This window comes from Rhinolophus sinicus, linkage group LG15, assembly GCF_036562045.2.
Source record: "Rhinolophus sinicus isolate RSC01 linkage group LG15, ASM3656204v1, whole genome shotgun sequence".
Taxonomy (NCBI): domain Eukaryota; kingdom Metazoa; phylum Chordata; class Mammalia; order Chiroptera; family Rhinolophidae; genus Rhinolophus; species Rhinolophus sinicus.
Window position 1 is genome coordinate 47,974,485 of NC_133764.1, and position 21,264 is coordinate 47,995,748.

The 21,264-nt window shown below is 50.0% G+C and overlaps 1 protein-coding gene across 1 annotated transcript; it reads right to left on the reverse strand.

The window, feature by feature from the left end:
• Positions 1-13,683: 13,683 nt before the first annotated feature.
• KRT16 (keratin 16) lies at positions 13,684-16,788 on the reverse strand. Its single transcript, XM_019747764.2, has 8 exons — positions 16,019-16,788; positions 15,449-15,531; positions 15,150-15,306; positions 14,876-15,037; positions 14,659-14,784; positions 14,149-14,369; positions 14,007-14,056; positions 13,684-13,894 (listed from the first exon to the last, which is right to left on the reverse strand). Exons 1-8 carry the CDS (start codon positions 16,547-16,549, stop codon positions 13,794-13,796), a joined length of 1,431 nt encoding a protein of 476 aa, XP_019603323.2. The 5' UTR covers positions 16,550-16,788; the 3' UTR covers positions 13,684-13,793.
• Between the last annotated feature and the right edge of the window lie 4,476 nt (positions 16,789-21,264).

The window sequence follows — 21,264 nt, forward strand, 5'->3', positions numbered from 1 at the left end:
GACTTTCAGATAAAGTTGTAAAAGTAGTACAGAGTTCATGTGCATTCTTCACCCAGCTTCCCCTAATATGAGCCTATCACATTAACGTTGTACAATGATCAAAACCCATAAGTTAGGGGCCGGGCCGGTGGCGCAGGCGGTTAGAGCTCCGTGCTCCTAACTCCAAAAGCTCCCGGTTTGATTCCCACATGGGCCAGTGGGCTCTCCAACCACAAGGTTGCCAGTTCAATTCCTCGAGTCCCACAAGGGATGGTGGGCAGCGCCCCCTGCAACTAAGATTGAACACGGCACCTTGAGCTGAGCTGCAGCTGAGTTCCTGGATGGCTCAGCTGGTTGGAGCGCATCCTCTCAACCACAAGGTTGCCGGTTCGACTCCCGCAAGGGATGGTGGGCTGTGCCCCCTGCAACTAGAAAACGGCAACTGGACCTGGAGCTGAGCTGTGCCCTCCACAACTAAGACTGAAAGGACAACAACTTGAAGCTGAATGGCACCCTCCACAACTAGAATGAAAAACAACAACTTGATGACATCCTGGGAAAACACACTGTTCCCCAATAGTCCCCAATTGAAAAAAAAAAAGTGCAATCCGTATGTATTTGTTTCCTGGGGTTGCCATAACAAATGACCACAAACTTGGTGGTTTAAAACAACAGAAAGTTATTCTCTCACAGTTCTGGAGGCCAGAAGTCTGCAATCAGGGTGTTGGCAGTGCCACATTCCCTCTGAAGGCGCTCGGGGAGATTCCTTCTTACTCTTCCGGCTTCTGGTGGCTCCTTACATTCCTTGGTGTGTGGCAGCAAACCTCCAGTCTCTGCTTCCATCTTCCCATGGCCTCCATCTCTGTCTCTATGTGTCCTTTTCTATCTCTGATAAGGACCCTCATTGGATCTAGTGCCCAGCCTGATCCAGTATGATCTCATCTCAATTCTTACCACATTACATCTGCAAAGACCTGTTTTCAAATAAGGTCACCTTCTGAGGTTACCGGTGGACATGAATTGGAAGGGAACACTATTCAACCCACTACCACCATGTAACAGGCTGGCAGCTATCCACGTTGCAGAGGCGGTGGTGAAAACATGGTGGAGAGACAATATGCTAAAATGTGGGCAGGGCCACTCCGGAAGGCTTCTGGGAACATTTAGCTCAAGAATATAAGGGAGTCTACAGCAGGAAGGCACAGAATTCTCAGGTCTCTGGTCCAGACTTCTCACCACTCAGTTTCTCTGGTTCCTTCACAGATAGAAAACTGCTCTGGGAGAGATCTTTTTTTTTTTTTTTTTCAATTTAACTTTTAACTTGAAATAATTTTAGACTTTCAGATAAAGTTGTAAAAGTAGTACAGAGTTCATGTGCATTCTTCACCCAGCTTCCCCTAATATGAGCCTATCACATTAACGTTGTACAATGATCAAAACCAATAAGTTAGGGGCCGGCCCGGTGGCTCAGGCGGTTAGAGCTCCATGCTCCTAACTCCAAAAGCTGCCGGTTCCATTCTCACATGGGCCAGTGGGCTCTCAACCACAAGGTTGCCAGTTCAATTCCTCGACTCCCCCCAAGGGATGGTGGGCAGCGCCCCCTGCAACTAAGATTGAACACGGCACCTTGAGCTGAGCTGCAGCTGGGTTCCTGGATGGCTCAGCTGGTTGGAGCGCATCCTCTCAACCACAAGGTTGCCGGTTCGACTCCCGCAAGGGATGGTGGGCTGTGCCCCCTGCAACTAGAAAACGGCAACTGGACCTGGAGCTGAGCTGTGCCCTCCACAACTAAGACTGAAAGGACAACAACTTGAAGCTGAACGGCACCCTCCACAACTAAGATTGAAAGGACAACGACTTGACTTGGAAAAAAGGCCTGGAAGTACACACTGTTCCCCAATAAAGTCCTGTTCCCCTTCCCCAATAAAAAATCTAAAACAAACAAATAAAAACAATAAGTTAACATTGACCCAATGGTATGAATTAACTGCATACTTGATTCAAATGTCTCTAGTTTTTCCATTAATGGTCCTTTTCTGTTGTACGATTCAATCCAGGATTCCACATTCCATTAGTGGTCCTGTCTCCCAAGTCTCCTCCCATCTGTGACAGCTCCTCAGTCTTTCCTTGTCTTTCATGACCTTGACACTTTTGACGAGTGCTGGTCGGTAGCTATTTTGCACAATACCCCTCAGTGTAGGTTTTTCTGACATTTTCTCATCATCAGATTGAGGTTATGCATTTTGGCAAGAAAAGAACAGAAATGCTGCTGTGCCCTTCTCAGGGCATCCTCTCAAGCACGTGAGACTCATGAACATGTCACGTTCACCTTGTCCATTGGCTAAGGTGCTGTTCGCTAGATTTCCCCACTGTCATGTTACTATTTTTCCCATTGAAATTAATAAATACTTTTGAGGAAGACATTCTGAGACTATGCAACTACCCTGTTTCTCCTTAAACTTTCACCCACTAGTATTCACATCTGTCAGTGGAGGGAAAGAGCTCTTGACGCCCAATGGCCTCATTTGCCTGGACGCCTTGAAGGAATCTGGCTCTTAGGAGAGACTTGGAGGGGAGGGGTGTCCAGGCCCAAGAAAAACTCTTTCTTCCTCTGCTGTCTAGCCCCAAAGACGAACTGGACCTGCTCAAATCCTCTCTGTGCCCTAAGACACTCCCACGCAGGCTTCCCTTGAAGAGATACCATCTTTCTCTAATCATTGATGTCTAGAGTCTTTTACTAGGCCTCTGTCAACCCCAGGGGAACGGAAGGGCAGTCGGTGTCTTCCCTATGTCACAGGTAGGAAGTCTGAGATCCAGAAAGACTCACAGTCGAGTGGCCAGTTGGATCCCCCTGTGATTCTCAGACTCCCAGGGTCTTCCCAGGGCTGGGCTTCTCCTCTCCTCCTGGCAGAGGCCTGAATCTCCTGCTTTTTCGTCCCTGTTCCTCCATACTCTCCCCTTTCCAGCCCCCTTCACTTTGTTCATCCCTCTTCCCACCAAGTCCCAGCCACCTGTGTGTAGCCAGGGTAGAGTCTCCTAGGGCTGAGGGCTGTCACTTGTAGAGACAGTGGGCTGGGGCCTGAGCTGACCTGGACCTTCACCTCTGCTGCCAGAAAGGTAGAGCTAGCATGGGGGCTGGGAGCAGGCAGGATTGCAAGCACAGCAGGCAGTCGGGAGCCTGGAGCACCTCCCCGAGGCTCTGGGTCCACTTTCCCCTAGAAATCTCTGCCACCCGCTGGTTTCCCAAGCCAGCCATCTGGGCCCAGTGTCCTTGTGAGAGCCTGGGCTGACACAACAGATGGGTTGAGCCAAGCCCATGGCCTTGTCTGAGCCTGCCAGCTGCTAGAGCTGACAGAGCAGACACTGACCACCCCACGTTATAGATGCAGAAGGTTCAGAGGTTGAAGAAATTCCCAAGGTCCACAGCAAGGAAGCTGCTCAGCCAGGATTCAACCCCAGCTCTTCCTCACTCTCTAGTGACAGGTCCCCTCCTGCTAGAGGGGCCCCAAAAGTCAGAGCCAAAAAGGGCCTCCACAGTCATGTAGACCAGCTTCAACTTTATAGATGGGGAAACTGAGGCCCAGAGAGGGAAGGCTCATGTCCAAAGTCACAGAGCAGAGCAGCCTACTTTGAAAGTGCAAAATGTTTAACAAGTATCACCCAAGAAGCTGAGCTAGACAGAGTGAGACTATGCAGGGTGAAAGAGGTGGGCCTGAACCCCAGAATCTCACTCAGGTTGTTAAGAACATGAAAGGTTAGATGGCCAAAGGCCAGCAACAGACAGGTTCACTAACCCCCAATAGCATCCTGTTCAGAGAAAGTAAGGCTTCAGTTCTCCAGCCATTTACCCTTGATGTCCACTGTAAACTGAGCTCCATCCCCAATAGCCCAGTCCCATCGCTGACCCCTACGTCCCCACCCATCTCCCAGCCTCTGCCTCTCTTCCACTTCTGTCCTTCCTTCTCGTGTTCTTTAAGGCCAAGCCTCAGTTCAGCACAGATTTAAGATATGATTTCTGCAGACTGTGTGGCATAAAGTAGATACTCAATAAAGGACAAAAGAAAGGGGGAGAGAGTAAAAGGGGAGGAAGAGAGAAAAGGGAAGATGGTAAGAGAATGTGAAAGAATGAATGAGTGAATGGACAGATGGATGGAGAGAAAAATGGAGGGTGGATCGATGGTGGGTGGGTAGGTGGATGAGCAAGTGGGTGAAGAATGGATGAACCACAGAGAAAGGGCAGTGATCCCAGGGTGGCAAACATCCTGAGGAGTTCTTAACTGAGTCGATGCTAAGCAAGCCGAGGAAGTGAGGGAGGACGTCCCATTTGTTCAGGGAAGCACCTGAGCAAAGACGCAGAGGCAGGCGGTCCGCGGGAAACTGCAAGCACCTAAGCATTGCTGGAGCTCACAGCTGAAGGCTGGATCTGCCTGATGGAACTGAGAGCAGAGGCCTGGTGACAAAGGTCGTGCTGAGGAGCTCAGACTTTATCCTGACAACACTGGGGGCACTGAGGGTTCTCAGCTAGGGAGCAACACTGTCAGGTGTGTTTTACAAAAACCACTCTGGTGTCCATGTGGAACATACTTTGGAAGAAGGGCAGAAAAGGGAAACACCTGGAAAGAAGATGTCGCCTTGCCATTATCCAGATAAGAAATGAGATTGACCTCTCTTCTCCCAAAGTCCCACCCATCACCTCAGACTATCTAGCTTTGCCCTTCTCAGCCCTCCCACTGCCTCCAAGATCTGTGCACCACCACCCCCCACCTTATAGCTTAACTACAGGGCCTTCGGGGTCACAAAGTGTCTCTCCAGTAGTAGGTGCTCAGCATGTTAATTTACTGTAATTACTCTGGTCTGATGGAAGAGACACAGCCTTTGCCCTTGGGGATGTCCAGTCTGATGAGAGGGCAAATGAGCCTAGAGCTTTCTCTGCTCCGTGGCGAGGGGAGCCTGGAGCCGAAGGAGCCACCAGGTGGGGTGGGTGGCACATGGAAGATTTCTTGGAAAGGTTGCTTTTGACTCAGGTTTTAAAAGCAGGAAGAGCTCTGGATGGGTGGAGTGGGGAGAGGGCATTCCCAGAAAGGGCGTGGCTGTGGGAACTCCAACACCAGGGGGTGCGTCTCAAGGAAAGTCAGCACCTGGGAGACAGAATGGCTGTGTCAGGAGTCCTGTGCTACTGGGGTGGCAGGACAGAAGGAAAGGGAAAGAAGGGAGAGGGGTCCTCAGGAAGTTCCAGGGAGAAAAGGAGTGGTTTCCACCATCAGAGGTTGGGGAGCAGATTCAGCCTCAGTCTGACACCACATGGGACCCGGGAAGCAGCAGGGCCTCCCAAATCAGTCAGACAGGGACACCAGTCTGGGCTCCCCACTCAGCAGCCATGCGACCTTCGCCAAGTCACACAGCTCTCCAAGCCTGTTTCCTATCAAATGGGCAAAATAACAGTTACTACCTAGCAGGATTATGGAGAGGAACAGACAATTCACGGCATGGTGCTCAGCACATTGTAAACCTCTGGTAAAAATCTCCTTTAAATTAAGCGCTAGAGTTTGACCAATGGGGGGCAGAGGTGAGCTCAAATGGAGAACAGACATCAAATGTCAGGCCAAGACAGGGCAAAGAAGAGAGAGGAGTCCAGGAAAGGCCTGGGGCGTTGCAGTGACAGGAGGGAGGCCTCACAGGAGCTGCTGAGGCCAGTGAGGCCAAGGTGATGAGCTGGTGAGTCTGTGAGGGCCTAGCCAGGGTGGAGTCTATGGGAACAGGCAGGCCCACAAGCCCTGCTGAGGAAGCGTCAGCAGGATGGTTTGGGTGTGAGGGGAGAAGTCGTGGGAGCTGCCAGCAGCACCCCCATTCTGAGGTTGGAGGCCCAGCATTGCCTCCGCTGGCCTGGGAGTGAGATAGATGGGGAAACAGCAGCTCAGGTATCCAATAAGGTCCCAAAGCCGGCGGAAGCCCCCCTACACCCACCCCACGTCACTCAGCATGACCCAGGGCTCGGCTGAAGATAACAGTGAAACAAGAGACCCCTGCCTAACTTCAGTCATTCATCACGGATGTGAGTGACTTCTATGCCGAATCAGAGAGAAGATTTCAAATACTGAAAGGGTATTTTCGGTGTTTTCTTACATTTTTTGCCATTCACAATGCAATGACTACGGACATAGTACACTTTTAAGAAAAATCTGCATTATTTTGAACATATCTTTCTTAAGTGTTTAAGTCTAGACTGTCTTAAGTCTAGATAATCAATAGAGCCCTGATTTGTAGCCATTTCCATGGTATAAACACCCCACCGCCTTACCTAGAGGAGGAAGAAAGGGAGGGGAGGCATCAGTGAGTCAAGGCAGGCTGCCTGGGAGGAGCTTGGCCACCACAGGCTCTGCCCACCCTGCACACACTTGAGACACCTCTAGGAGAAGGAGGACAAAGAGTGTCATGCCCTGCGTGGGTGCTGAACGTCTGTGTCTCATTTAAGGCCAGGGCAGCTCCTGATTGGTCACTGTACCCCATCCCCAGCCCAGCACACCTGGCACAGAGCAGCCTATAAGGGGATGTGGGCTGAGTTCACTCAGCTCCTGCGGGGACTCACCTTCTCTGCAACCTGGATCAAGTCAAACAAGGCCAAGGGTCTGCTCATCTGGAAGTCTTGCATGGAGGTGCCATGGGGGAAGGAGAGTGTTCTGACTTCCCACCTACCAGTCATGCACCCTTGGGCAAGTTGCTCAGCCTCCCTGAGACTCAGTTTTCTGACCTTTAAAATGGGATGAGTGCCTTGCAGGGAGATAGCGAGGAGTTGGCCGAGAGCAGACAGAGAGGAGGGGTTTGCTCCAGCTCAGCCTTAGCAGGCAGGACACAACTGCCTGTCCCACCGCAAGAATCAGATAAGGTAATTACAGGTCAGGCTGCTTTGAAAACTGTCAAAGGGAGAGGGAAGAAGCAAAGAAACATTTATTGGGTGCCTACGGTTTGCTTCGTCCATTTTTTCATCTTCTTTAATCCGCACATGAACCCATTCAGGTAAATACTGATACTCTAAATTTGCGGTAGAGGAATCTGAGACTCAGAGAGATAAAGGGATAGGTCCGAGGTCATGCTCAAAGGTGAACCCAGCTTGGCCTCTTGCTTCCCTCCATTATTCCACACTACCTGCTGCAAGGGACTACGATCTTACTTTAGTTTTATTTTTCTCTTCTTTTGGTTATCGCTTTTAATTTGTAAAGTCATAGTACGGTATTATCTAAATGTAAAATGAATTAAAAATCTATTAGATGGTATGTCACATGCTAACTAACATGGATAAACCTCGAGGACGTTATGCTAAGGAAAATAAGCCAGTCACAAAAAGGATGAATCTGGGTGTGAGTCCACCCAGATGAAGTACCTAAAGTCAAATTCATAGAAACAGAAAGTAGAAAATTGGTTACCAAGGGCTGGGGAGAGGGAGAAGAGGGAATTCAAGTTTAGTGGGTATAGTTTCCGTGTTACAAGATGAAAAAGTTCTGCAGGTCTGTTGCACAACAACGTGAATATACTTAACTGTACACTTAAAAATTATTAAAATGGTAAAAAAAATCTATTATATAACAATATAAAATTGACAGTCCAGGATATTAGTGGGTGCAATCCGTTTCTAACTAGGAAGCTAATGTGATATTTAACAAATTAACTGATTCTTTGGTTTTTAATTTTTTGTTTATTTTCTTTGTTCATATACACACATACACAATTTTATGTGTATGTATAAATGTGTGTGACCTCGTTTTTTCTTTTCCTTTTTTTTTGATCCCCTTTTCCCATCTACACCACCCCTCTACCCACATCAGCCTCCCACCCTACACCCAAGGTAAATCCATGCTAATAAATTCATGTATACCCTTTCATATTTTTGGTTCTCGTAAAATTATATACACATACATGCATGTATATAAATATGGGTCTGGTCCTTGTTTATTCACACATGTGGGATCAATATCTTACGTGTGCTTTCTGCATTGTGCATCTCCCTTTCCCCAGTACCTTGAGGAATTGTTTCTTGCCACCTGACATAGCTCCAATTTATTGATTGTGATGGCTGCTTAATATTTCATGGTATGAGTGAACCACTATTTACTTGACTGTACACTTCTGAGAGGTAGTCACTTTGTTTTCCATTTTCAGTCACTATAAATAATGCAGCAATGTCCTTTTATACTGGTTTTTTATATCTATGAACTTATTCATTTAATAGTAAAGCCCCTTAAATATTTGAAAGTCATCTTTGTTATGTACCCACACGTAATGAGGCCGGAAGGGAGCCTGGGAGAATAAAAACCCTGGGGACAGAACAGTGGATGAATGTTTTTATTTTTTACGTTTCCATTTATGTTGTTACACTACTTGTGTGGTGGATAAAAGCTGGAAGGACCAAAACGTATCTACAGAGGGTGCCAAAATAATGTATACACTTTTTAAAAGAAAGGAAAACTGTATTAAAATTGTAATACTCAATATATATCGATAACAAAAGATGAGTACAAGTCACGTTTGACTTCTGCAATTACAAGAGGTGCTCATAGTGGTTACCATCAGTGTCCACACACTTCTGATTACGGTGAATTACTGCTTGAGTAACGTTGACCAAAGTGTCCACTTGTATACATTTTTTTGGCACCCCCAGTATTTTATGTGTAATAATCCTATGATTGTAGGAAAGATAGGAAACCTTGGATCCCAGCAATGAGTTACCAGGGAGCCAAGTCAGAAATAGACTCTCTCAAATAGCCATCTTTGCTTTAACACCAACTTGATCTGCTCCTTCAGTGGTCCTGGACAATTGGGGACTGGGGGACACAACGTTCTATCAGGCCATGGTGGTGAACACACAGCACATCAGCATGGAAGGCCGGATAAACAGCTGTACACGCTCAATACCTCGGCTCTCGCACACCTGGCTTATCCCGCCATGGCTCAAGAAAATACTCGCTTTCTCTTCCATGGCACTTCATCAGTACCATGGGACTGCCTTGGACCAACATGACGAGAGGGACACGGAATCCAAAAGAGCCTGTCCTCAAGAAATTTGCTCCTGAGAAGGTTCCATGGAGGCCAGAAAGAGCAGAGGCCTCTACACCAAACGCGGGGTTTGACTCCACAAGTCTTTATTGAGTGTCCCTTGCAGGCTGGGTGCTATCTAAGGAGGGTGCTTGTGGAAGACAAGCAAAACAGAAAGCTTCATTCATGTTTATGTTTCAGGGAGCTGTCAGAGGCCTTAAACAAGCGCCAGCAGTGGGAAGGCAAACATGAGAAATCCCTTATCTCAGACTCGAAGAGGGACTCGGTGTTTTTTATAGCTCTCAGAAACAATGGTCCCAAAGAAAGTAAAACCTTACGAGCTTACCACTAATTCGTTTACATCAGCAGATACACTTTATAAGCTATCATTAATTCTCACTCCAGCCATTGTTGTAGCACTTTATGCAATTATCTGAAACTATATTCCACAAACTTTGACACTAACTCAAGCATAAAGAATCTGAGGGTGTGTTCAAAGTAGACAAATTTCAAGGAACACTGGAGAGCATTCAATCTCCCCATCTCGTTGCCAGCCCAGCCAACAGCAAAATGCAATCTGATTTGGGACTTAAATCTTAGCCTGAGAAATCCAGGCAGCAAGGCATTTCCAGACAGAAAAGCTGGTTCCCTTATTAAAAGGGAAGCTTACATTGCTGCTTCGATACTGTCCTTCTTTAAAGGGGTTCGTGTTTTGTGTCTACAAGAGACAGCAATGAACAGGAAAAACGTGGTGCCTGCTCTCAGAGACTTTTCATAACTAGCCAGGAGACCCCCAAGAAAGTTTTTTCCCCCTTAATTATTTGGGACATCAGTTTCCCCATCTTTCCAATGGAGGCCTTTCTCATGGAGCTTCCTGAGGGTCCATTGTTGGGTGGTATGAACTCTGAAGACACTGGCACGGACAGCTTTGTGAAAATCACTCCCCACACCCAGGCAGAGGGCACTTTATATCCTCTGTTCCAACATCTCGTTACTGAACAACTCATGAGCAGGTGCTCCGGGTCCAGAGTTTTAGTAACGCAGGCCAGGACTACATTTCAGTATAAGGGTGCTTCCAGAACTTCAGCTTTAAAAGTGACAGATAAATCAATTTAAAAAAGAAACTTTAAAAGATAATACTCAAAGTCAGTGAGCATGTTTTGAAATAGGCATTTCCATTCCCTGCTGGCAAAATATGGACACTGGTACGACTTCTCTGGAAATCAATTTGGCAACACAAATCAAGAATCTTAAAGCATCCGTTATCTGCTCACCTAGTCATTCTTTTGGGAATCTAGCCTAAGGAAATAAATGCAAAATATTTGTAAAACTTTACACAGAAAGATGTTTATTGCCACATTATTTTAAATGGCAACTAAAAAAAACCAAACAAACAAACAAACCCAGTGGAAACAGCATTAAAAATGTACAGTGAGGGACGGCCGGTTGGCTCAGTTGGTTAGAGCACAGTGCTTATAACACCCAGGTTGCTGGTTCGATTCCCACATGAGCCAGTGAGCTGTGCCCTTCACAACTAGATTGAAAACAACAACTCCACAACTAGATTGAAAAAAAAATGACGACTTGACTTAGAGCTGATGGATCCTGGAAAAACATACTGCTCCCCAATATTCCCCAATTAAAAAAATGTACAGTGGTACCCCCCCCCTATCCTCAGTTTCACTTTCCATGCTTTCAGGTGCCCACTGTCAACCAGTCCAAAAATATTAAATTGAAAATTTCAGAAATAAACAATTCATAAGTTTTCAATTGCACACCTTTCTGAGTAGCGGGATTGAGTCGCTTGCCATCCTGCTCCACCCTGCCCAGGACAAGCGTCATACCTTTGTCCAACGTATCCACACTGTATACACTACCCATCATCTCTGTTATCAGATCATCCATCGTGCTATCGCAGTTCTTGTGTTCAAGTGACCCTTATTTTACTTAATAATGGCCCCAAAGCACAAGAATAGTGATGCTGGCAATTCAGATATGACAAAGAGGAGCTGTAAACTTTATTATAGGTATGTATGTATAGGAAAAAATATAGTATATATTGTTTGTTACTACCCGCAGTTTTAGGCCTCCACTAGGTCTTGAATGTATTCCCTGCAGATAAGGTGGACTACTATATACCACTTTTAATAACACAGGGAAGAGCTTTTCTTATAATATTCATAAAAACTGGATGCAAAATGATATAGACATCCAGTGTGATTTTGGTTATGTTTTATATACTAAATAGAAGAATTATTAAAGCCATGATTAATAGCCTCAAAGAGATAAGAGAAAATATTCTGTCTTGACACAAGAACAAGAGACTATAAAAAGAAGGATCCAGAGCTATAAAGTATTACAAATACATCAGATTTTTTTAAACTCTGAATAATAAGATTAGATGACAAAATTTAGGGAAATCTCAGAAAGTCAAAAAAAGACAAGTTAGGGAAAGTAGAATGAAATAATAGGAAAAGAGGGGTTCCAGTATAAGAGAAAATGGAGAAGAGAAAACCATCAAATAAATATTCGAGAAAATTTCCCAGAACTGGAGAGCCTGAGTTTCCACATGAAAAGATTCTGTTAAGTGTCCAATATAAGAGGTGAAGACACAGTCACATCAAGGCAGAACACCTGCTAGAGAGAAAGAGAAGAACCCAAAGTTCTGGGGAAAGGGGTGGAAGTAGGATAGTATGAAAGATCTAGAATCAGAAGAGCATTAGACTTGTTAATAGCAACAATGGATGCCCGGAAACAGTGTAAAAATACCTTTAAAATGCTGAGAGAATATCATAGAATTCCCTAGAATTTCACACCCAGCCAAACTATCACTCAAGAGTGAGGCACTAACCATATTTTCAGACATAAAAGGTCTACAAATCCTTCATAAGTCTATGTGCTTCACTAAAATGAAGGGGGAGGGAGGAAAAAGGAAGATGTGGGATCCAGGAAACAAGGGCTGTAACACAGAAAAAGATGCCCAAGATGACAGTGGAGGGAGGTGCCAGGGTGACAGCGGCCTAGAGAGCATCCAGACAGACTGAAGCAGGAGGACAGAGCGCTCCAGGAGGGACGTCTTTGCGAAGATGAAATTGATGGAATATGCAGTGTTTAATATATTAAGAGGATATTTATACTTCTGGCAGTGAATGAGAGAATAAATTCGTGATAGGTACATAGAAAACCTAAACAAATTGAAAAAGATATATTTATGCCAAGGAAACGTAATATAGTATCAAACATGATTTGACTGTGAATAATATTTAAATAGTCATAATAATATAAATATTAAACATTTCTCTAATGAAAATATAAATATATTAAAAGGATAGGAAAAAGTGAAGGGGGCAACGCTGTATATGAGCTAAGTCCCCATCTTTTAGAGCAGGAAGTCAAGTGATTCAAAAGTAAAACTGATTGTATACAACTGTTATTTAGGGGAAAAAAGAGGCAAATGCCAAAAGTAACAGCTAAGAGTTAAAAGTAGGAGGTGGGAATGGAGGCACAGGACACAAAGTAGGATGGATCATTTTCCTAACAAGTCTTACTATGTTGTACATACATACATACCTAACTTTGATTTTTTTAATGACAAATTTATATATGGAAGACATCCATGGCAAGTGACAGGTGTGGAACACTGCAATTAGTCAGGTATGTCTGACTCATGGAGTGCCAGGCAGGGAAGGGCAGAAAGGTACCAAAGCTGGTTGAGAAGGAAGTGCCAAGTATCAGAGGGGAAAGGGAACGCGTAGGTGGTTCAGCACCAGACTCCTGGTCACATCCTTGTTCTTGATCTTGACCACATTCTTGTTAGAAAGGTCATTAGGCAGAAATGGGCATGGGAGAGATGGACAGTAAGGGGTCCCAGTGAGTAGGCTGTGGCCAGTTCTGGGGAGAGAGGAAGCAGGACCGAATGTGGCGGTGGTGATGGGGATAGAGCACACAGGTGACAGATATTTCCTAAGGGACATGTCACACTCGACTCACAGGCTGAGGGGAATAAGGAAGAGGAAGAAGTTGACAGGAGTGACGAGGAACAGGTTAGGAGAAGATCCTAACTAGATGGTATCCATTCTAACCATGGACACCATCCCCAAGGCACAAGGCTCTCCCTTCCACCATCCAACACAAAAATCATGTGCAAATGTGAGGAGCCAAAGGGGAGAGCTACCAGCTCAAGCTTTGGAGTCTTTGGGTTAAAATACTTAAACAGTTAGAGTAGTATGAAAGAAAGGCCTGGACTTTGTAGCCACACAGCCTTGAGTGTGAACCACAGTCGTGCCACTTACGATGTGTGTGTCTTCATGCAAGTTACTTAACCTCTCTGAATCCCAGGGTTGTCTCCATTCCAAAATGGGCCTGACCACACCCACCTCCCAGAGTTACCAGGAGGGTCTAAGGAAAGAATCTCTGTGCAATGCCTCACATGGTGTCTGTCAACACGTATGAGCTCCCTCCTATCCTGTGTCCCACCTCCCACTCCCGCAATGGCTTGGAGGTCTTCCAAGAAGACCCTACAAACTCTTCTGAGCCTTGCTCTCTCTGGCACCCTTCAGGCTGTGAGGTCCCAGAAAGTTCCTGAGAGGCACCGTCAACTCCTCTCCCTTCAGTTCAAGAACAGAGACCACACAGGTTTGCATCAACCAGAAAATCAGCTTTATTAGCCTACCACCAGCAGAGAGGGAGGGGAGACAGCTGGGAATTGTGCTGGAAGAACAGGGGCCTGACCCGTGCCTGCAGGAGGTGAGGCCGGTGGGTGGGCAGGAAGACCTGGGAGAGGCAGATCAGTGCTTGGAAGTCTGACCCTGGCTAAAGCTGGATGAGCCCTGCTCCTTGAGGATGGGCCGGGTCTGGCGGCCGGAGGAAGACGAGGAGGAGGAGAAGACTGTGGGAGAGAAAAGAGGAGGTGAGAAGAGCTCTGGAAGCAAAGCTCATCCAACACAGGGAGAAGGGAGGTCTGGGGGCTCTGGCATGCCTGGGACCCTCAGGAGCCTTACCATCTCTGGAAGAATAGCCTTGGCCGGATGTGTGCTGGGAGGAGGAGAGGCTGTGGGGGAGAAAAGGCAGAGCAGTGAGATGAGCTGGGAGCAGCACTGGGCTGAAGGGTCTGTGGGGCAGAACTGGGGGCCAGGCACTCACTGGGCATCCTCGCCCTCCAGCAGGCGGCGGTAGGTGGCGATCTCCTGTTCCAGACGCGTCTTCACATCCAGCAAGATCTGGTACTCTTGGCTCTGCTGCTCCATCTCGCAGCGTAGCTGGGACAGCTGCTCCTCCACGCTGCTGATCAGCCCCTGGATCTGGGACAGCTGCATGCAGTAGCGGCCTTTGGTCTCCTCCAGGCTGCCCTCCAGGGATGCTTTCTGTGAGTGGGAGAAAGAAAAAGAGAGTCAACGGAGATGGTCACTGCTATCCCTCCAGGTCTCTGGGTATGTTTCCTGTGAGGTGTATAGATTTTGACCCCAAATGGGCTACTTATAGGCCAGACAACATGGAGAAAAGTGATTCCACCATTCTGGGCCTTAATTTCTCTATCTATTATGATAGGTACAATGATCCCCTCAGTTCCATTCCTGGGGGAAAAAGAGGTGGGACTGTACTGTGGCCATTACTGGTGACTTGGGGGCTGTGGCTGGGCCAGGTCCTTCATACCATGCTGAGCTGGGACTGCAGTTCAATCTCCAGGCCCTGGAGCACCCTCCGCAGCTCGGTCACTTCACTGCGGCCACTCTGCACCAGTTCACTGTTAGAGGCCACTTCTTTGTTCAGCTCCTCTGTCTGAGATAGGAAAGAAGAGCAGGTGTGAGGCGCTCCAGAAGCGCCCCCTGGCTGGGAAGTCCTGCAGGCAGGCTGAGGACCCCAGACTCACCTTGCTCAGGAACCAGGCCTCGGCTTCTCTGCGGTTCTTCTCTGCTATCTGCTCGTACTGGTCACGCATCTCATTCAAGGTACGGCTCAGGTCCACACCCGGGGCGGCGTCCATCTCCACATTGATGTCCCCGCCTGTCTGACCCCGCAGGGCTAGCATCTCCTAGGAAGGGATGGCGGGAAGTGGTCGGCTCAGCTGGCCCCTTTCCTGACCCAGGTGCATCTGCAATCGCCTTGAACCAGCCTCCCACTGCCAATGCTAGCAGCGACCTCACCTCCTCGTGGTTCTTTCTCAGGTAGGCCAGCTCTTCCTTCAGGCTCTCGATCTGCATCTCCAGGTCGGCTCTGGCCAGGGTCAGCTCGTCCAGCACCCTGCGCAGGCCGTTGATGTCGGCCTCCACGCTCTGGCGCAGGGCCAGCTCATGCTCATACCTGGCAGGACAGAGGTCAGCGTATCAGGTGCCATCCATGAGGCTTCTGAGACTCGAGTCCTGCCGGTGCTCCTGGATGGACAGCCCCACTGCTCACCCCTGCCCTCTACTCTCTGCCCTCAGCCCACCACAGGGCTGCTTACTTGGTCCTGAAGTCATCGGCTGCCAGCCTGGCATTGTCAATCTGCAGAATGGGCTGAGCATTCTCGATGGTGGCAGCAATGATCTGCACGGGCGATAAAGGACAGGTGACCGGGTCAGCCAAGATCCTGCTACTCAGGAGTGAAGAGCACCGAGGGGAGAAAGGAGCTCCCTCAAGTTTGGGGGTCACCTAGCAGGCAGCTCAGGTCCTGGGCTTCCCCAGCCAGCCTGGGGTGCTTTCTCCACCCAGCTCAGGGTACGTAGGGGATGCAGCCTACCTCTCCCACCAATCCATCCTGGGCCCCAGGCTGAGAGAAGCTGAGGGGGCAGTGCAAAGAATGCTTGCAGGGCATAAGAAAGGCAGGGGTCCTGGCCCAGCTCAGACACCTAGATGCTGAAAAAGGACCCTCTACCACCAATTCTCTGAGTGGCCCTTGGCCACTCCCCCAAGGCCGGCCTCAGTCTCCCTATTTATAAAATGGAGATGTTAGCAAGTGCTTTTCTAAGGGCCACTGCAACCGTGACTTCTTTCAATGCTCCAGCCACCAGAGCCACCCCCGTGGCCCACCCACCTTGTTCCTCAGCTCCTCGATGGTCTTGAAGTAGGGACTGTAGTCCTTGGTCTCGCTGGGCCGCTGCCTCTGGTACCAGTCACGGATCTTCACTTCCAGGTCAGCGTTGGCCTCCTCCAGGGCGCGCACCTTGTCCAGGTAGGAGGCCAGGCGGTCGTTGAGGTTCTGCATGGTCACCTTCTCGTTGCCAGAGAGGAGGCCGCCATCGCCACCACCAAAACCAGCGCCAAAGCCAGCACCGAAGCCACCACCCATGCCAGCACCGAAGCTGCCACATCCTCCTCCAAAGCCGCTACCAAAGCCCCCACCAAAGCTGCTGTTGCTGCTGAAGCCGCCGCCATAGCCGCCCCCCAGTCCGCAGGACCCCCCGGAGGAGTAGCGAGCAGAGGAGACTGACAGGCCCCCGTAGGCGCTGGGGGCCCGGCAGGACCCTCCAGCCAGGACGGAGGACATGCGGCTGGAGCCACCGCCAATGCCACAGGAGCCCTTCATGGAGCCGGAGGAGGTGAACTGGCGGCTGCAGGTGGTCATGGTGCCAAGGAGGGAGGTGAGTGAGCGAGTGAGTCGGCAGAGAGAAGAGAAAGGTGCTCAGGGAGGCTGGAAGGATGCTGGGGCTGCCTCAAACTCCAGGCACCTTTATATACACCTGGGAAAGGTGGAGTCCTTTTAACTGCTGACTCTGAGTTCCCATCCAGATTTCATCACTCCAGGTCCCGTCCAACTCCCCACTCCACATTACTCAGCCCAGGGTCTACTCACTTCGCTGTGCTGCTCAGAGTTCCCACCCAGCTTTGGGGGGTGTGGAGCTGAGAGAAAATACACAAAAACGAGTCAGTCGTGACTCAGGCTGGGCGGCAGGAATCTGGCTCCTGTTCCTGGAGCCCGAGGGACCAGCAGGGCCTTGGCACAAGCGGCTTTGTGGCAGCTGCGTCCCCAGGCAGTGAGTCAGCCCATGGAAGGACTCCCTGCCCCACGGTGACAGCCATGGCTGAAATGGCCTCAGCGATACCATCCCAGGGCTGTCTCAGGATGCAGCCGTGGGGATCCTTCATGCCTGGCTCTGACAGGAGAGCTGAGTTCCTGGTCTCATTCTGATTTGCTCACTGTGTGACCTGAGGCCTCTCACCTACCCTCTCTGAGCCTCTTTTCCCTCAGTAAAGTGACAAGGCTGGATCTTTCTATTTTATAGTTATAATAATTCTATGACTCTCTTTCCCTTACTGGATCGAACCCCAGTTTTGGAGGCTGCCTTTGAGCCTCAGGACTTCCAGAAATGGTGTGAACCATGGAACCAGCATGCACTGCGGAGCCAGATAGGGGGTGGCTTGAATTCCACTCTGCCCCTTACACACTGCATGGTATAGGCAGTCTTTGGCCCCTCTGGGCCTCAGTTTTCTCATCTGTAAAAAGGAAGGACACACCACCAGCCACAGAGGAACATGCAATGAAGGACCCCGCTGGCCCCTCCCTGATGGCCAGCCCTGACCCTCAACCCCTCATCTTTCCTTTCCAGCATAGCTGCCCCTCATATACCTCTTCACACTCACCTCTACTCTCTGGTGCCTCCCTGCCACACCCCTGCCCTCCCCTCTGCACCTTCACATTCCCACCCTTTGAGCAGCCCACCACCAATGCATTTTTCTACCTAATTACCAACACCCACTGTAAACTGTGATGGGAGAGAGTCCCTCTCCTGCCACCAGTACCGTGAGTGACCCCTGATGCCACCATGGGCCTCTGAGTCCCCATACTGTATCTGAGGCTCAGTTCCCAACAGTTTTCTCTCAAGTGTCCACAGATTCCTGGCTGAGCTTGGCAGCTTCATTCATTCAGTGGAGAAAGAGGAAGGTGGCTCTCTGGTCACCTGCCATGCTCAAGTATTGTATAGAGTGCCCTACATGTGCCACGCCATTCTGTGAGGGGTCTATTCCTGCCACCAGTTCATGGAAAAGGGAGCTGGAAGGCTACGTGGGCTTCCCAAGAACCCAGTAAACAGGGAGGTGAGGTTTGAACTCCTGTCTGTTTGCTTACCCAGCTCGAGCCCTTTCCACCATCATGAACAATCTCTCTATGCATCTCCAACATATATCATTGTCTTGAATTCATCCTGTAAAGTGAGGAAGAGAGAGAGAAAAACAGAGAGTGGGTGATTTGCCCAAAGTCACAAGCCTGGGACTGGAACCCAGAGCCCAGGCATCTCCGCTCTCCCTCAGTGCCCTGCAGGCAGGGATCGAGTGTGTCCATTATCAGCTACCTCCCCACAGTGCTGGGATGGAGCTCTGCCCACAATGGGTGTGACCTTGGCCCAGGGGCTGGATGCAGGATTCAGGGGGTCTGACCCCAAAACAGAGGCTTTCTTGGGGTGATCTGAAGGGTGACCCACAGAGCTGGCCACTGTCCTTATTTTAAAGAGTGGGGGTGAGAGGAGCCAAGAGAGGTTTGCCTCAGCCTGAGCTCTGCTGGGTAATACCACCTTGAACCTTGGGGCAGGAAATTCTCTGCCTCAGCATAACTAGAGCTTTGCTACTGCCACATTGTGTCCCATCAGTCACTTGGCTTGTGGGCACAGAGCCCAGAGGCATGAGCAGAGCTGGTGCCCAGCACATGCCTTCCGGACTAGGCCTGGAAGAGAGAACCTGGTGTACCCCTCCCCCGGTCCCAAAAATGGGCAAAGGGGCCCTGGAATCCTGGACAAAACCCCTACTGTCCTAGATGTCAGGATGGGCCTAAAGTTCAGTTCCAACCACAAACTCATCACCCTCAGAACTGGAAATGACCTTTGAGGTCACCAAAAGCCACCAAACCCCAACCAGAGAGTGAAAGACTTGCCCAAGGTTCCACAGCATGGAGGCAGAAGAGCAGAGCCTTGAACCCAGCTCCAGCACCCTAACCAGGGTCCACACCGACTCTCCCAGTGGTCTCTGGGAGCTCTCCTTCTCTGCCCCCAGCACATCTTCCTCCTCTTTGTAATTGGATCGCTGCCCCGCCCCCATTTCTGAAGGAGTAGTGGAGAAGAGATTATACACAGGCCCAAGCCCTGAAGGCCCAGGAGCCACCTGGGCTGAGAAGCTGTAGGGAAGAAGTTGCCGAACCAACCCATCAAACCACTCAGTCAACACCACAGACAAAGCACCCACTGTGTGCCCAGCGTTCGGGGCATAGGGGGTCGGGAAGATGTGACATCATCTCTGACTTTGGAACTTATCATTTGACCTGGAGAGAAAACTAAGGTGGGAATACAGCCCCATGTGCAGGAAACCCTGAGGTGCCTGGCTCATGGGATGCAGCTGGGTGGATGGTACCAACTCTGAGCCCCACAGTAAAGGAGGGAGCTGCCTCTCAGATACTCTTCAGAAGGTGCCTGGAGTAACCAGGAGTGGCTCCAGCTGGGCCTCAGAAGATCTGAATTAGAAGAGAGGTGGCTGGGGTTTGCATTTCCTCTATTACACCTGCCCCGAGTTTGCTAAGAGCCAGAATCACCAGGCCATGTGGGCACAGAGCACCGACTCCCATCCAGCTGTCACCCTTCCAGGCAATGGGTTCCTTTCCTCACGGGGCCTCAATCCTCTCTCCTCTGCCCACCCCATCTCAGGTATGAGGTCATCTCATTCCAGAGTTGGCCAGGAAATATTATTGGCGAACACTGTGCCTCAAATTGCCACAATTCCCAAACCTGACTGATCACCAGTACCACATCCAGATCCACAGGCCCTGCTTCGGCCCACAGCCTCAGCCTCACCGGGACAAGCCTGATCCTGGGGATGGTTTTCTGGTGACCAGCCAGGGGAAGGAGTCCCCAGGGAGACTGAGGAGAGAGAGGAGGCTGTTGCCATGGGCCTCAGGGCAGGATGAAGAAAGAAGAGCCCGGATGAGCCAGGACAGAGCAGTCTGGGGTTGGGCAAGCATGGGCCAGATATTGGGCAAGTCATCTGGTCTCTCTGAGCCTCAGTTTCCTTTTCTAGGAAATGGGAAGATCAACACAACTTCACAGGCATGTAAGAGGTGAAATAAATAAAGCACTGGCACAGATTGGTGGCCATATTGCATTTATTCACAGATATTTATAAAGCACCTATTATGTGCACTCAGATGCAAAAAAAAAAGAACAAGAAAAGAAGTCCAGGGGTGCATACTGTCTGACGGAGAAAGAGGAACAGAGACAATCCTAATACCGTGTGCTCGGGGTATGATGGGTGAGGGGGCCTGCAAGGAGGGAGCAGTCCATCTAGGAGTGAACATACGTCTCTGATCCAGGTTCTGGCCCCATGACCAATCCCAGGATCTGTCAGGTGGTCCCCTCCCCTCCCCCATGCTTGATGCCTCCTTTCCAAGGGCGGGGGCTGCCACAGCCCCTCACAATGGTCTGCACAACCAAGGGGCCCTCACGGAAGCCCGTGGCTGAGTAAAGCTCAGTTACAGCCTCAGCCCTGTGCCTGGTGGCAGAACTGTCCTGGCTCTGGTCCCACTGTTCTCCTCAGCCACCCACAGCCTGAGGTGGCACAGGAGACCCACACTACACAAGGGCTGAGGGGGTATTGTCAGCCCGCCACTGTGCCCTCCTCCTCACCCCTAGGCTGGGGTCCCTTGGGGTCCTGCAGGCCCCTGTGTCTCTTCCTTCCCCCAGGCCCCATGCAGACCCACACACAGAGAGATGCAGCGCCATGGGCAGTGTTACCGCCATGTTATCGCCCTGCAGGAAGCACTGCCAGGTCACCCTTCCTGGCCATGGCAGTGGTGGAAGAGGAGTCACAGGGGCTGGCTGCCCTGGCCCAGGGCCTGAGCCTGCGGATCGGGAGTGTTGTGCTCATCACATGAGAGTAGGTGAAGTGGTGCCGAGGGCGGTTACAGACCGCTTTGCTGATAGGGGACGAAACAGTGCAGTGGGTGGGTAGGTGTGGATGAACTGCGAGCCCCTGTGTAGAGTCCCACAGCTGGCTCTCCCAGCCTAGCCACAGGCAACGTCCTCAGCAGCCTGGGTCAGCTTTGGGTGCTTGAACAAAGCCACCAAACTTCGCCAAGGGGACCACAGGAGCCCACACCTAGTCACCCTGCCCTGTGGCCCCCACCTGCCCTGGCCTGGGCTGAGCACTTCAGGAAAGGGTGGGGCTTCCCCCCTCTGGGCCCAGGACTATCTCCTACAGAACCCCAACCCCAGCACCGCAGCCACTGCGTCTACTGGCTCAGCTCTCAGCACACCTGGCGGCTCCTCCATTATGGCCTCCTGAGCTACCCACCCACTCACTTTG